Source organism: Adiantum capillus-veneris, chromosome 28 (genome assembly GCF_014529385.1).
Source record: "Adiantum capillus-veneris isolate H3 chromosome 28, ASM1452938v2, whole genome shotgun sequence".
In the NCBI taxonomy this organism is placed as follows: Eukaryota; Viridiplantae; Streptophyta; class Polypodiopsida; order Polypodiales; family Pteridaceae; genus Adiantum; species Adiantum capillus-veneris.
The window spans coordinates 18,655,159-18,669,593 of record NC_140958.1 but is presented as its reverse complement, the minus strand read 5'-3'; the positions used below and the strand labels follow the sequence as shown (position 1 = coordinate 18,669,593).

General features: G+C 46.1%; 1 protein-coding gene across 2 annotated transcripts in view; it reads left to right on the top strand.

The window, feature by feature from the left end:
- The window catches only part of CNX7 (co-factor for nitrate, reductase and xanthine dehydrogenase 7), a 67,546-nt gene that overhangs the window by 33,268 nt on the left and 19,843 nt on the right, over positions 1-14,435 (top strand). Inside the window, exon 2 of one of the 2 annotated variants that reach the window (XM_086504211.1) lies at positions 173-357. The exons of the other annotated variant lie outside the window; for it this stretch is intronic. Coding sequence (XP_086360337.1) covers positions 343-357 — 15 coding nt within the window. The 5' untranslated portion in view covers positions 173-342. The remainder of the gene's footprint in view (positions 1-172; positions 358-14,435) is intronic. 2 annotated transcript variants of the gene reach the window in all.

Below are 14,435 nucleotides of genomic sequence, written 5' to 3'. Positions count from 1 at the left end.
TTTCAGGTCTCGGTTCCCCGTTCCCATTCCAATTTCCCGTCCCGAATCCCCGTTCTGTGTTTTAGATTCGAGTATTTGTAACAGGGAATGGCATTTCAAAATGGTACTCCCGTTATGTCTTTTTCTAACCATATTTTTTAGATTGGCGTTCAATTGCGTAAATTGGATGTAGAACGCAAGGAGGCTTTCCTTTTCGGGTTGGACAAATAAATCAAGTTCGATGTGCTAGTCTTCAACCCTAAGGACCAGAATGACGGCGTCAGATCGCTCTAGCACAAGAAATGAAACACAACAAAGGTAAGCAGAAGGAGAACAAGTCAAGTACCTATCCGGACCAAGAGAATGTTAATAGCAACGGTAATTCTTTCTCTTCTCAATCTTCTTCTACACCTACAACACGACACTCTTCATCTCACAGTGAAAGTAAAGGAAAGGCTAAAACTCAGGAAACCCTTAAGTTGACACCTGATGAAAAAGTTGCTCAAGGAATAGTAGGAGGATGGTTAAGTCTTGAAGAACGAACCGAATATGGAAGGGAAGGAAGGTGTTTTGAATGTCAAACTAAAGGTCACATGAAAAGAGATTGTCCTAAGAAAGCACTCAAAGAACCCACAAAAGAATCCACAGAATCCACATCGTCTGTTAATGCCATAAATGAGAACACTAATGTGTCCCAAGTTTCTTATGATCATGTAGATGAGTCTTTCATGCAATGTTATGGTCATGTGAATAGTCAACACATTGTGATCTTGTTTGATTTTGGTAGTATGCATATGTGATTAGTGACTTTCTCGTGAAGAGCGCTTGTTTAGAATCTCTTTCAATAGATCCCATTGTGATCTCTGGATTTTCTCTTGGAATGCACTCCTCTCTGACGCATGAATGTTCTAATGTGACAGTCTCAGTTCAAAATGTCAGTTTTCGTTGCAAGTTTGTGGTTTCTTCTCTCAAAGGATGTGATATGATTTTTTGGCATCTTGTGGTTTAAAGATTATAATCCATAATTTAGTTGGAAAGAAAACTCTCTCTCTCTCTCTCTCTCTCTCTCTCTCTCTCTCTCTCGCAGTCGAGGTGCCGCTCTCGTGGTTCTTCGTTGTGACAAGAACATTCCGTTTTTGTCATTAATCTCTCTCTCTCTCTTATGTTTTGAAAGAGGATAAAGCACGCAGTCTCATAGTCTCTCTCAGTACAGAGTCCCACAGTCCAGAAACGAGTCAGTTAGTGCAAAGGAACCTCTCTGTATTGTTCATTCTCCTAAGCATGACATGCATTTTGTGTATGATAGAGACTTAATTGTTCATAAGGATCATCAAGTCTTCAAGTTGCTTCAATCTGTACCGAGTACACCTTGGAGTGACCGTCAAGCTAAATGGTTCCAGTCTTGTGAGCAATTTGGTGGTTTGATTGATTGTGTTCCTAGTAAAGCTAACCCACCAATTGCAAATACAATCAGCTACGCAGGACCGATCTTGGCTCGCGAGTCAAGGTCCACATTACCCATTCAGGAAGTATCTTTTGTTCGCATGAATAGTCAATATACATTGTTCAAGTCTCTCATTCGTGACGGTCTCTTGTATTTTTGTCACCGTCTTTGTGTGTTACCTTTTCATAGGAAAGCCATATTGTACGATGCACATGATTCACTCATGGATGAGCACAGAAGCATGAACAACAATCTAGGAAAGGTAGAAAGTTTGCATTCAAGGAAAATAGAATGTTTCATGATTGTCAATCAGTTTTGTATACTCATTCCTTGGCAAGACCCAATCACAGCAAGAGCGCTAGCACGTTTGTCCATCAAGCATGGGTGTTCCCTTTGTGGTCTGCCACAATTGATAGTTTTTGGTCGAAAAGTCAAAATTGAGGTTTGGCACTCCACATTTTTCAGCTGCATTCCATCCGCAGTCATTTAGAAAGCACAATCTTTTTCCAATCACTCGACAAGTAACAGATGTGTCTAGCAGGCTAACCACTAGCACTCTGTCAGTGGGCCAATTTTCTTTGTGACCAAGAATGGACCACAATATCTAGCTTAAAGCTTATAATGCTGTCCTGCTTTCCTGCTCACATAGTCTTGGAATCCTTGGGTATCTTCAGATAGACCCATTGTCCCACACCTAGAGTCCTTGGAGATCTCTTTTGATTAGCATAAGTAGTGACTCGATCAAGAGCCATTCTTATACTATCCTTAGCCAATTCGAGCATTTCCTGCATGTCATACAAGAATTCACGAGCTTGGCGTTCCTTGACTTTCTTTAAGCCAATAGCAATCGGGGATTTTGGCTCGAATCCATACATCAGCATGAACGGGCTAAATCCAGTAGCAGAATGTTTGCTACTATTGTAGGCAAACTCTAATTGTGGAAGATACCTTTCCCAGTCAGACTGCCTGTGAGAGACATAGGCTCTCGACATGTCCTCTAACGTCTGATTCATCCTCTCAGTTTGTCCGTCGGACTCAGGATGGTCAGAAGACGACATACTCAACTTCGTCTGAAGATGAGCAAACATATCTCGCCAAAATCGCCCAGTGAACTTAGTATCTTGATCACTGACGGTATCCTCTGGCAGACCATACAGCTTATAAAGCTGATCGACAAATAAAACCGCCAACTCATGGCTTTTTACTGTCGACTTCGTTGGTATAAATTTTGCCATCTTTGTAAGTCTATCGACCACAACCCAAATGGCGTCATTGCCCCGACTAGTATTTGGCAATCCGACGATGAAGTCCATGGAAATACTTTGCCACTTGGCATGTGGGATTTCCAATGGATGTAGCAACCAGCTTTCTTAAGGCTTTCTGCCTTATTGACTTGACACTGAGGGCATCTCTTCACATAGCTCTCTATGTAAGAGCGCATTCTTGGCCAATAGAAATATCGCTTGACCAAAGCCAAAGTTCTTTGGATGCCTGGGTGCCCAGCGCTAGGAACATTGTGGCATTCAAACAAAATCCTTTGTCGAACCTTATCGATTTCCAGCACGCAGACTTTTCCATTTCTGAACAATAGTCCACCTCTAATGGAATATTGTCGTTGTCTCATCTCTCCGGCACGACTCACTTGGATCTCCGGACCACCCAAGCATGTACGCATGCCCCGCTTCGACCTCGTTCCATATCTTGCCAAAATAGCTATTGGAACGACATAGCCCTCGAAGAGAGAGATAGAAATCCGTCGAGATTTTGGCCATAGACAAGGCGTTAACCTCAGGAATCCTTTTGAGTGCATCGGCAACTCGTTTGCTGGATCCGTTTCTATAAGGGATCTCAAAGTCAAACTCTTGTATAAGTTCAATCCATCTAGTCTTCTGGCCTCTGAGATCACCGTGATCACAGACATAGCGCAAGGAGTGATGATATGTCCATGCAACAATTGTAGAGCCATATAAGTAGTGTCGCCATTTCCTCAAGGCATGGACTACGGCGTAAAGCTCCTTCTCATACGTTGGATAACGCATCTCAGCGTCAGAAGTTTCTTACTTTCAAACACAACAGGACATCCATCCTGGTATATTGCCACACCAATGGCATAATCACTAGCATCCATTTCAACCACAAACGGTTTGCTAGGATCCACAATGTGCAATATTGGCGCAGTAGTCACCAAGTGCTTTAGTGTCTGAAAGCTCTCGTCGAGACGCTCATTCCAGACACAACAGGGGGGTTACCTTTATGGTGAGGACCCGAAGTCTTCGGCCCTTTCATCCCTCCTTTTAAAAGTTGTGTGAGCAGAGCAACAACTTTAGAGTAATCCTTGATAAACTTGCGAAAGAATCCAGTAAAGCCTAAAAAGGACTTTACTTGGTGCACATTCTTCAGAATGGGCCAATTTCGCACTTTATCCAACTTTTCGGGATCAACGCGAATTCCATCGCGAGTAATTATGTGACTGTCACGTGACACATCCAACCCTATGTGTCCGTGGACAAGCTACACCATGATCAGGGTTCAGTCAGTCCAGTCAGTCTAGGTTAGAAGTGATCTGGCACTTTTGTGAGTCTATTCGTAGACCGTGCATGCCCAGTCACTTGGTATAGATGCATATCCTCCGGTTGCACATAGCATGATCATTAGAATTCCCATCAGAATCCATTAGAATCAGTTAGGGGATTTTTCCAGTGCATTTAGCCTATTTCCCTATTTTTGGTATTTTTCACTTATTATTTTTAAGTGACTTCCCAACAAAAGTAGGTAGGGGAATTTTGCTAAGAAAATATATAAGCAAACCCAAGTTAGCACTAAATGGCAGAAGAGGGAGCAGGAGCTTCCCGCTCAACATGCACCTTCTCAGCAAGAGAACGGAAGGGCTCAAACAAACTTTGGCTGTAGATCAAGATGTCATCGAGAAATACAACAACGAAGTTGCCAAGAAACGGTCTTAGCAGATCATTCATCATCTGCTGAAACGTAGCGGGAGCATTGGTCAAACCAAAAGGCAAGATCAAAAACTCATAGTGACCATAACGCGTATGGAAAGTTGTCTTAGGAATATCTTCCAATTGATCCGTATCTGATGATAGCCTGATCGCAGGTCTATCTTCGTAAAATACAGCGCTCCATGGAGCCGATCTATCAGATCGTCCATACGCAGGAGCGGATACTTATTCTTGACAGTAAGCTTATTCAACCCTTGTAATCCACACAGAAGCGCATAGTGTTATCCTTCTTTCGAGAAAGTAACACTGGCGCTCCCCACGGTGACCGAACAAAACCCTTGTCAAGATAATCTTTCAATTGCCGCTGAATCTCGTCCTCCTCGGTTTTACTAAACCGATAGGGTTGTTTTGAGAAGGGTTGACTACTAGTCACCAACTCAATGCCATGATCTACTCCTCTCGAAGGTGGCAAGTCAGGAGGTAGATCATCAGGAAAAACATCCTTGAAATCAGTCATGATTTCTCGGATAAGGTTGGATTCGTCGGAAAGTTCAACCGAAGAACATGAAACATTTTTACGAAATTCAGTGACAGAAGTACCAAGCACTAATGAATCAAACCAAGCAGACGGTACACATTGATAAAAGTCAACATCAGAAGACTTTGTATCTTTATACATTTCCAAAGCAATAACAGCTGGTATTGCAAAACGATTATTTACAGAAATTTGATTACAAAGCGAAACAGATACATGAGGCATGTTTTGCTTAACAAAAACAAGAGAGTGATGTACATAGTCTATATACAATGAGTTTTGTTTACCATAAAACCATGGAATTTCTAAAATAACATCTGCTCTATCCAGGCGCATGATGTGGAAATCCAAGTTCTTTGTAATCAGCTAGCTCGAGCGACAAATCTGGAACCATCTGATTCCATACATCCGTATCCTCGCCACGAGCCATCTTCACGCGATACTCATGGTCACTGTCCCGCCTCCGTAGGCTCAGTTTCTGCACCAATTTTGCATCCACAAAGTTGTGTGAGCTTCCGTTATCAAGGAGTACGGTCACGTCGTGACCATTGATCTTCCCGAGGAAACGGAGAAGATCGTGATCAAACACTTTGGTGCTAAAAGTACAATTAGTGCATGAAGTAAATGATGGATTTCAACTTGAATGACATCAGAGTTACCTGAGATCTCGTGAATTTGAACCGAAGGACAACCTTGCGGTTTCTTTATCTTCTTCTTGGGGCAATCCTTGATTTGGTGACCTGTCTAGCCATATCCGAAGCAAGCCCCCTTCTTCACTGCATGAGCAACTGAAGCATTTTTGGCTTTCTTCTTCTCCTGAGAAGATCTCGGCGGTGATTTGGACTTTTGCTAGAATCGGGGTCGCTTGCTCACCGGATTGATGGTCTGAAGTTCTTTTCTTCTCGTAGTCCGCTCCATTTATCAAATGGAACGTGTGCCACTGCATCCTCGATGTCAGTCGGGGCTTTGTCCTTGATTAAGGTCCAACGATACTCTTCCAGCACGTACATGTGCACAGCATGCGTGGCATCCACCTTGCAGAAGGTGAGCTCTTCTTTGAAAGCCGTTGTGTACTTATCAAAAGACAGCTTTCATCGAAAGACTCTGCAATTTGGCGTAAGCTTTCAAAGGATCCATTTTGGCAAAATCCTTCTTGAATTTCACACAAAAGTCAGTCCACGTCGTAGACTTCTCTGTCATATCGTCACCAGGTAAGCGCCTTACTGCGCAGATAAAGAGGAATCGTTTGAATCCTCCGTTCATCATTCTCCCCATGGAGGTCAAAATACGTGGTCCACTGGTGCAGCCAGTTATTTACGGCCAGTTCCGTACATTCCTTCTCCTCCCCTGAGAAATTTGTAGTTTTGTACGGAATTGTGGCAGTTGGACCACCCTGTGAACGGCCAAAAGCAGCGACCTACGTCCGTAGTTGTTGGAGATAGGTTTCACCCTCGGAAATACGCGCAGTCGTCGACTGAGCTGTATTTTCTAGAGCAGTAAGCCGGGAATTAAAGCCCTTCACGGCGCCTTCGAGAGAGGCCAAGCGAATGTTCGTCTGAACGTTCGCATTTTCCAGAGCGGTAACACGCTGGTCGAAGCTCTGGAAAGTACTTGTAATCCATGTGTATAGAGCATGTGTGAACGGAATTTGAACATTACCTGGCGCGTCATGTTGCGCATCCGAGCTGGAGGAATCCATGGCGAAATCCGTGAAAAACTGAAGGTTTCACGCGAAACTTGGACCTTTTCTGCACTTTTCGATCGCGAAAAGTCGAACTTTGAGGAGCTCTATGCGTCGGCGTGAGCCCGTGAAGGCGAGCAGGTGATGATGGGAGAGCGGGAGTGCGAGCAGGTGAGAGAGAGGAGTGGTGGGAGAGAAGCAGCGGAGCCAAAAACTCAATTCTCTACAAACTTTGTACTCTCTGTAAATGAGTCTTAATAAATTGCAGGTTTTAGACCTTTGTTAAAAAAAAAACAAATGTCCTGGTCACTTGATTATATAAACCAAGCTTAAGTGACACAGCGTTAAAAAAGAAACCAGCAGCGTGGATTATTTTGCGAAGGCAACGTTGGCTAGTTGATGACGCGTGGAGAGAGAATAATGCAGGCAGCGCACGTAGAGAGAGAAGGTCTTTGGGCTCGTGGAGGCTTGTGTCCAGCACGCAAAACAGGCTCCAACTAGGAGCCAGCTCTGCAAAAAAAACTCCATGCTGGCCCCTCAACGCATGCGCTCTCTCCTCTGAAACGCTTGTAGGCTGCAACAGAGAGGTAATTCTCTCTCTCTCTCTCTCTCTCTCTCTCTCTCTCTCTACACTGGAGGTAATGGAGGAGAGAGAGTGCCACTTTTTCTTTCTCTTTTTGTAAGGTGCAACGGAACGAATGTTGTACTTTCTCAAGATGAGTGATCCATATTGCTCAAGGTTCCTTTTAGTTCTTATGGAAGGGAGAGCCTTCCGTTCTTAATGGAGAGTGCTATGATCACGAACAAAGTGAGTGGACACTGTGCGTGCAAGTGTATGAGACTGAGAGATAGAGAGAAGAGAGATACGACACCAGAGACGTTGTAAAACCCTCCTCCGAAGGCCCCACTCTCATTGGCGAGAGTGGTCTATGATTGATTGCACAAATGGGTACAATGATGATGCATGGATTGATGCAACTCGAGGCTATGTCGGTGACGACGACGGGAATGGCGACACTGACCTAAGGGCTGAAATCTGCAATCTTCTGACTGCTGTCCAAAAACGCCCAAGGCTGAAATCTGCTACGAGGTGAAACGCTGATTCCGAGGCTGTTTTTATGCTGCTGAAAAACGCCGCAGTAGCCTGATAAAAACGCTGATGTGTTGCTGTTTTTGAGGGCTGAAAATGCTGCCTATCTGATGCAATCTGATGCTGAAAATGGCAGGGCAAAGGGGGCTGCTGGTGATGATGCAAAACGCTAGGTGAAAGGGGGGGGCTGCGGTCAAAGCATTTGCTGAAAACACCAAGGCAACTGGGGGCTGGCGATGAGCAAAACGCTAGGGCTGATGGGTGATGGGATCGCCAAGGGGATCTTGGAGAGTCTGCTGAGAGAGGGGGAAACTTGTCGCCAATGGCCTGTTGTACTCCTTGCTCATCTGCTGTTTAGGGCCAACCTTGGTTTGCTTATATATTTTCTTACCCAAATTGCCCTACCTACTTTTGTTGGAAAGTCACTTAAATTAATAAGTGAAAAATGTCAAAAATAGGTAAAATAGGCTAAATGCACTGGAAAATTCCCTTGATGGAATCTGATGGATTCTGATGGGAATACTGTAGCGCGGATAATGTGTCGTGCTCTCTACTGTGGGTGGTCCTCAGTGCAATGTGCATGACAATCTCACTTTAACAGATTGAATCTCACTCAAACAGATTGAATAGAAAGGAAACAATAGACGTCAACAGAGCTCACAAAGACACAACAGCAGACCAGAACATATGACTCGACTATTTCAAAGACTGATACAGACTCTGGCGTGGCAGCACACTCAGCTCCAGCCCAGGACTCACAGGTACAATGGGGGTGTCGAGGCTCAGATGTGCAGGGATGGTGAAGATGTGCTATGTGAATGAACTCATTCTAGACGACTACGTACAAGATAATGCAACTGGCCCAAAACGACTACTCATATGTACAACCATAAAGAGCCACCAACGGCTCATAAATGTCCAGTCAGCTAAGTCTATCTCCAAACTGAGTGGTGGTGGTGACCTGGCCACAATGTCCACTAGACCACCGTCGGTACCCTCCCACGTGTCACCCCCCAGCCCAGAGGATCCGTCCAGTGTGAACCAGAACAACTGTAACTAACTGTCCAACTGTCTGCCTGTCCTGTGAAGTGACATTGTAGCCCTGCTCTACAGGTTGCCCACCACAAGACCGTTCACCGTCTCGGTGAGAGGAAGAGTGAAACTGTGAAAGAAAACTACTAGCTACTCATGTGTACAATGGTGAGCTCCTGAATCTGTCATCCAAGAGATAGAGTGGTGGCCACTGCTGCATCTGTAGTATCAGCCTTTGGAGGTGGAGCCATCAAATCGATTGTGGGGCCCTGCTATATGTGAGCTCTCCTGCAAGTAAGTGTGCCCCCTGGGAAGGGACCAGCCACCTGCTGGCTGGGCAGATGGTGGCACCTGTCCTGTAGTGTACTGAGGACATCGAGTAACACAGCCATGGCGATGTGCTCCAGCAACTCCGTCACAAGTCACATTTTGCATCTTAGGCAATGGTGACGACTGAAACCCCTTAGGAGGATACTGTTGTTGTTGATTGTAGTACTGAACGGGAACTGGAGTCTGTGAGTAAAGTTCCATAAATTGCTGAGAAGGACCCATTGTTGCATGCTGCACTGGTGTACCTGCTCCAGTCCACCCATACCCCATACCCATCATCGTAGGCTGGGTTGCCTTATTTGCATGTAAGAGCAATTCTCTAAATCCTTGTACTTGATTTTGAAGGTCACTAATCACTTGAGACTTTAACTTCAAGGCCTGTTGGAGTGCGAAAATAGTGGCGTCCCTATCGGCGATGGCGCTCTCAGCAACTCGCAGAGATCCTTCCATAGCTGCGTAAGTAGCTGCGTGACGGTGGTGTGTGGCTGCTAAACGCTCTGCTCAATGGTGGCAATGGCTTGCCTAGACTCCTGCAATATATCCTCATATAGTCGAAAAAATGATGTAGAGTCCGACCCTGTGGAAGGTCCTGTAACAGTGTCAGGGTGAAGAGATCTAGCAAGTGGTACAGCTGGTGGGACTGGTGTGGCAAGTGGCATTGCTCGTGGTGGACTCGGAGCATGCCTCTCTGTCTGAGTAGAGATGGTGGGAGTGGTTGCAGCAGGACTAGGCATAGGAGAAGAAGCAAATCCCGCTGGGACGTGGGAGCTAGTCACTGTGGTAGGGGTAAAAATAGCAGCAGTAGAGATAGGAACACACACTGTAGAAGCCACAGCTGTGACATGCATAGTGTGATCTGCACCACCTGAACTCACCATCGAATCAGTAGTGGCATTATGCGAGGAACGTCGAACAGGTTGCTTCACTCGAAGCTGCTGGCTTTCCGAAACTGGCAGGGATACTAAAGATTCTATTGTGTCCTTCACTACCTTTGCCCTCTTTTTCTTTGGCTTCCCAGGGAGATCCATTGTGTGTTCAATATCTTTCCCTTTTCCCTCTGAGCTTTTACGCCGCATCCACATCCATAGAACTAACAGGTATATTAATGACCCAGGCCAACATGGGAGCTGCAAAGCATTGAAAGCTAGATTGCACAAATTGCACCTGAGCTCTGAATCTTTTTGCCCGCAACTGTAAAGAGGTAAATAGAATTTGATGAAAGCCACACGGGATGGTGTGGATGAGGCAGTATAGGCCTTCGCAGTGCGGGAATATAGTAGGCACGTCACATTTGCCCTTGCTGACTTTAGGATCTCTGACCAAAAAGTAGTACTTGAAAATGGCCCAGAGCTTTTTATTCCTTGCATAGTCAGCATGACTCGTACTAAGTAGCTCTTTGCCTGCTTCGATTGTCGCATCCTTCGAAAGTTGTGAATAGGTTCTTGTAGCCGGTTTTACTGCAGGAAAGGTTGTCATCCCCAAAGCGTGACCAATGCGTGTAGCAGTCAGTGGGTGTCCTCTGACTTTGGGGAAAAACTTGAGAACTTCATGCACCATATCCATGGGAATATCAGAAGGCAGATCGGTGTCTGCTAATGCTGACAGACCTAGCGTATGTAGCTGGTCTTTTGATAAGACTTCTCGAAGAGACGAATGAGGCTGCAGCAGATGGAAGTTCAAAATGAACTTGGTTTGGGTTTTGGAAGGAGGAGGCCGAGGAATTTGATGACTCAGTACCTGCATGATGGCTTTCCTCTTCTTTTGGTTTTTCACAGCATCTTCGTGTTCATCATCTTCCTCTTCCTCTTTGCTAGAAAACTCTGAGTCAGAGTCAGAAGTAGAGCCTGAGTCGGATGCTTTGTAATTCTTATCACTGTGATCAGTGGAGGACACATCGGTGAGGCCATGGCTGGAGGTATCGACATCCTCTTCCTCTGCAGAACTATGGGATGTTTCAGCTGGCCTCTGTCGAGACAAAGCTTTCTTCCTCCTAGCTTGTTTGCTTGTACCAGCCATCGTGCAGTGTGAGATGTAACGCTCTCTCGCCAGTGTGCAGATGAACTCTACTCCGAGATCCCCAGCTGTAGTGCTGACTTGGAAAAGCTGCACTTGGAAAAGCTTGAGGTGTAGCGCTGACTTGGAAAAGCTGTAGCGTTGACTTGGAAAAGTGCACTTGGAAAAGCTGCAGTTGGAAAAAGCTTGATTACACAGGGAAGAAGGGTCAGGCGGCAGATGCAGGAGGAGGACGAAGATAAAATTAAACTGGGTAGGGTACATCAAGTAGGGGCGAGGGTTATGTTGGATAGGGGCGAGTCGGGGTTGGTGGATAGGGACGAGGGCCAGAGAGGGTGCGTAGGGGCGAGGGGGTGTGAGGGTAGGTAGGGGCGAGGGTCAGAGAGAGAGTGGGTAGGGGCGAGTTTGGATTAAGGGGAGGGTAGGGGTGAGGGGAGAGGGGAGAGGGTGGGTAGGGACGAGGGCTAGAGAGAGTGGGTAGGGGCGAGGTTGGAGTAAGGGGAGGGTAGGGGCGAGGGGAGAGGGTGGGTAGGGGCGAGGCGAGGGGGTTGGGTAGGGTAGGGGCGAGGGGAGTAAGGGGAGGGTAGGGGCGAGGGTTAATAGGAGGGTAGGGGCGAGTGTTTAAGGGGAGGGTAGGGGCGAGGGGGTGGGTAGAGGGTAGGGGTGAGAGGTGAGAGGGTAGGGGCGAGGGAGAGAGCAGGGGCGAGTGGGTGGGTAGGGTAGGGTAGGGTAGGGACGAGGGGTGGGAGAAGGTCGGGGTGAATTGGAGCAGGGGGCGATTTTGCAAAGGCAGGTTGAATAGGGAGGAAATAGCTAATATGAGCAGGGGGCAAAATTTTTGCAGAGGGCGATTGGGGAGGGAGGTTCTAAATAGAGGGCGAATGGAGAGGGAGGTTCGAAATAGGACAGGAGAGAGGGGGACGAGATTCAAGAAGGCAGGGGAAATTTGATAGCAGAACGGGGACGAATTGGTAGGGGAGGGCCCACAAGGTCACAATGGGAACAATGCCGCGTCATTTTTTATGAAGGCCAAGCAAAGTTAAGAATTTACTAATCAAGTGTTTACAGGACAAACTTCTTAAATGTGGGAGACCTTAATCCCCATTTCAATGAAGCACAACTGTATGACTTGATTACCAATGTCGGGCAAATGCTGTCTACTAGGGTTGGCCGTGTTAACAAAGAGATCCCTTGGTTATGCCTATACGGAGAGGAGAGTATAGAGGTCGAATGGTCAAATGGGTGACCATAGATACAGACAACTCTATGTTACAAAGAAAAGTGTGTAAACTTAAAGAAATATCCCAAAAGAGAGGAGGAGCTTAACTGGAAATACCTTAGTGCTAAGGTCAAATAACACAGATGATAGAAACACTTAGAGAAAGAGTGATTGGATTGTAAGAAGTTCCAAGACAATACTCAATTACTGAGGTTGAGTGGAGAAAGGATATTTTAGGCGGAAAGATGCAAACTTCTACAGAATTAGCAAAGATTGAGACAATAACAAAACACCCGTTCTGGTGGAAAGGTAGGTGGGAGCAGAGAGATGGGACATTAGAACCTACAGATGGCGAAGTCGCTGCAGAATGTTTACTCAGAGTAATAGCACTTGATTCTAGAGCCATTTACCAGTGGCAAAGGAACGCCTTCCAAAGTGACTAACTGGACAGCCCCATGTGGCAAAATCTCCTGTACCCTGAAGGGCCCTTGCCAGGCTGGGATCAACTTCTTAGCTTTCTTCACATACTTAGCTTGATAGAGTAGCACAAGGAAGCCGTGCGTTATTTTCGGCCTTCGGAGATAGCGATCATGCCACGCTTTGCGACGAATCTGCGCGCCCATTTGCTCTAGGATAGTAAGAGCAAGATTTGCGATGAAAAATCTTGTAATTCGTGAGGAGAGTGGAGATCAAGTCGTTGACAAAATGACTACCTCGATCACTGGTGACTTCCAGAGGACACCCAAACCTGCAAAAAATATTTTCATACAAAAATTTTGCGACAGTGGCGGCTGTGCAGTCGATGGTAGCCACCACTTTGGCCCATTTTGTTGCATAATCTGTTGCTACCAAGAGATACTTACGATTGCTTGGTTGAGCAGATGGAGTAACTGGACCAACAAAGTCCAAACCCCATCCAAAGGGCAACCACGCCATAGATACCTGGAGAGGGCGATTTGATTGCTTGCTAGGCTTAGGCGCACATCGCTGGCAGACATCATAAATCTTGACATGAGCAATAGCATCTCGAAATATATAGGGCCACCACAAGCCCGTCTGTAAGATTTTTTGTGCCGTGATGTGACCGGGATAGTGGCCACCTGTAGGACCACTGTGTGCATCCTCTAGAATGTGGTCTACCTCATGAGGGGAGACGCACCTTCGCAGCACACCATCTGGCCTCAATTTATAGAGCTGTCCACCAATCAAGAGAAAGGTCTAGACTTCAGCAGGAGTCTTCTTTTTTGCAAGGGAGAAGCATTCTCAGTATATAGGCCAGTAGAAAGCAGATGTAACACATCTCCATACCATTCTGGGGTCGTGTCGACCTTAAAGAGATGACTATCAGGAAAATCATCATCAACCCCAGTTTCGGACTCACCTGAGTGTATCGAGAGAGATGGTCGGCCATGACGTGCTGCTTGCCTGGACTAAGGACTACTTCGAAGTCGAACTCCTGGAATATTAGTAGCCACCTCCAAACTCTTCCTGCAACTTGGGGTTTATTCAGAAGATAGCGTAGCGCATGATGATGTGTGATGATAGTGAAGTGAACCCCTAACAAGTAATGACGAAACTTTTGTAAAGAATACACCATAGCCAAACCTTCCCTTTCTGTGGTGATGTAGTTGCGCTCTGCTTTGGTGAGCAGGCGACTTGCATAGTGAACTGGGCGATCCAGGTTGTACTCTTTACTAGGCTGAGTCAGCACAGCCCCCACAGCCAGCTAATTGGCATCCGTATGCACATAAAAAGGGAGAGACCAATATGGAGCCACTAAAATAAGTGCTTCAGTGAGGCGCTTTTTGAGGTATTCAAATGCTTCAGCCTCAGGTTTTGACCATTTAAAGGGCATTGTAGCACTAGTGAGTCGGGTCAATGGTTGAGCCATTTGTGCATACATTCGTATGAATCTACGATGATGTCCTGTGTGGCCTACAAAGCTCTGTATACCTTTCGGGTTGATGGGAGGTGATAACTTCAAGATTTCCACTATCTTCTCTGCGTCAGGTGCTAAACCTTTGGCAGACACCACATGGCCTAGAAGTGTGTCCTCAGTTGCCAAAAAGTGACATTTGTTAGGATTGAGTTTTAGCCGTGCCTCTCTGCACGTGAGGAAGACAACAGAGAGCTGAGCGGGATGTTCCTCTAGATT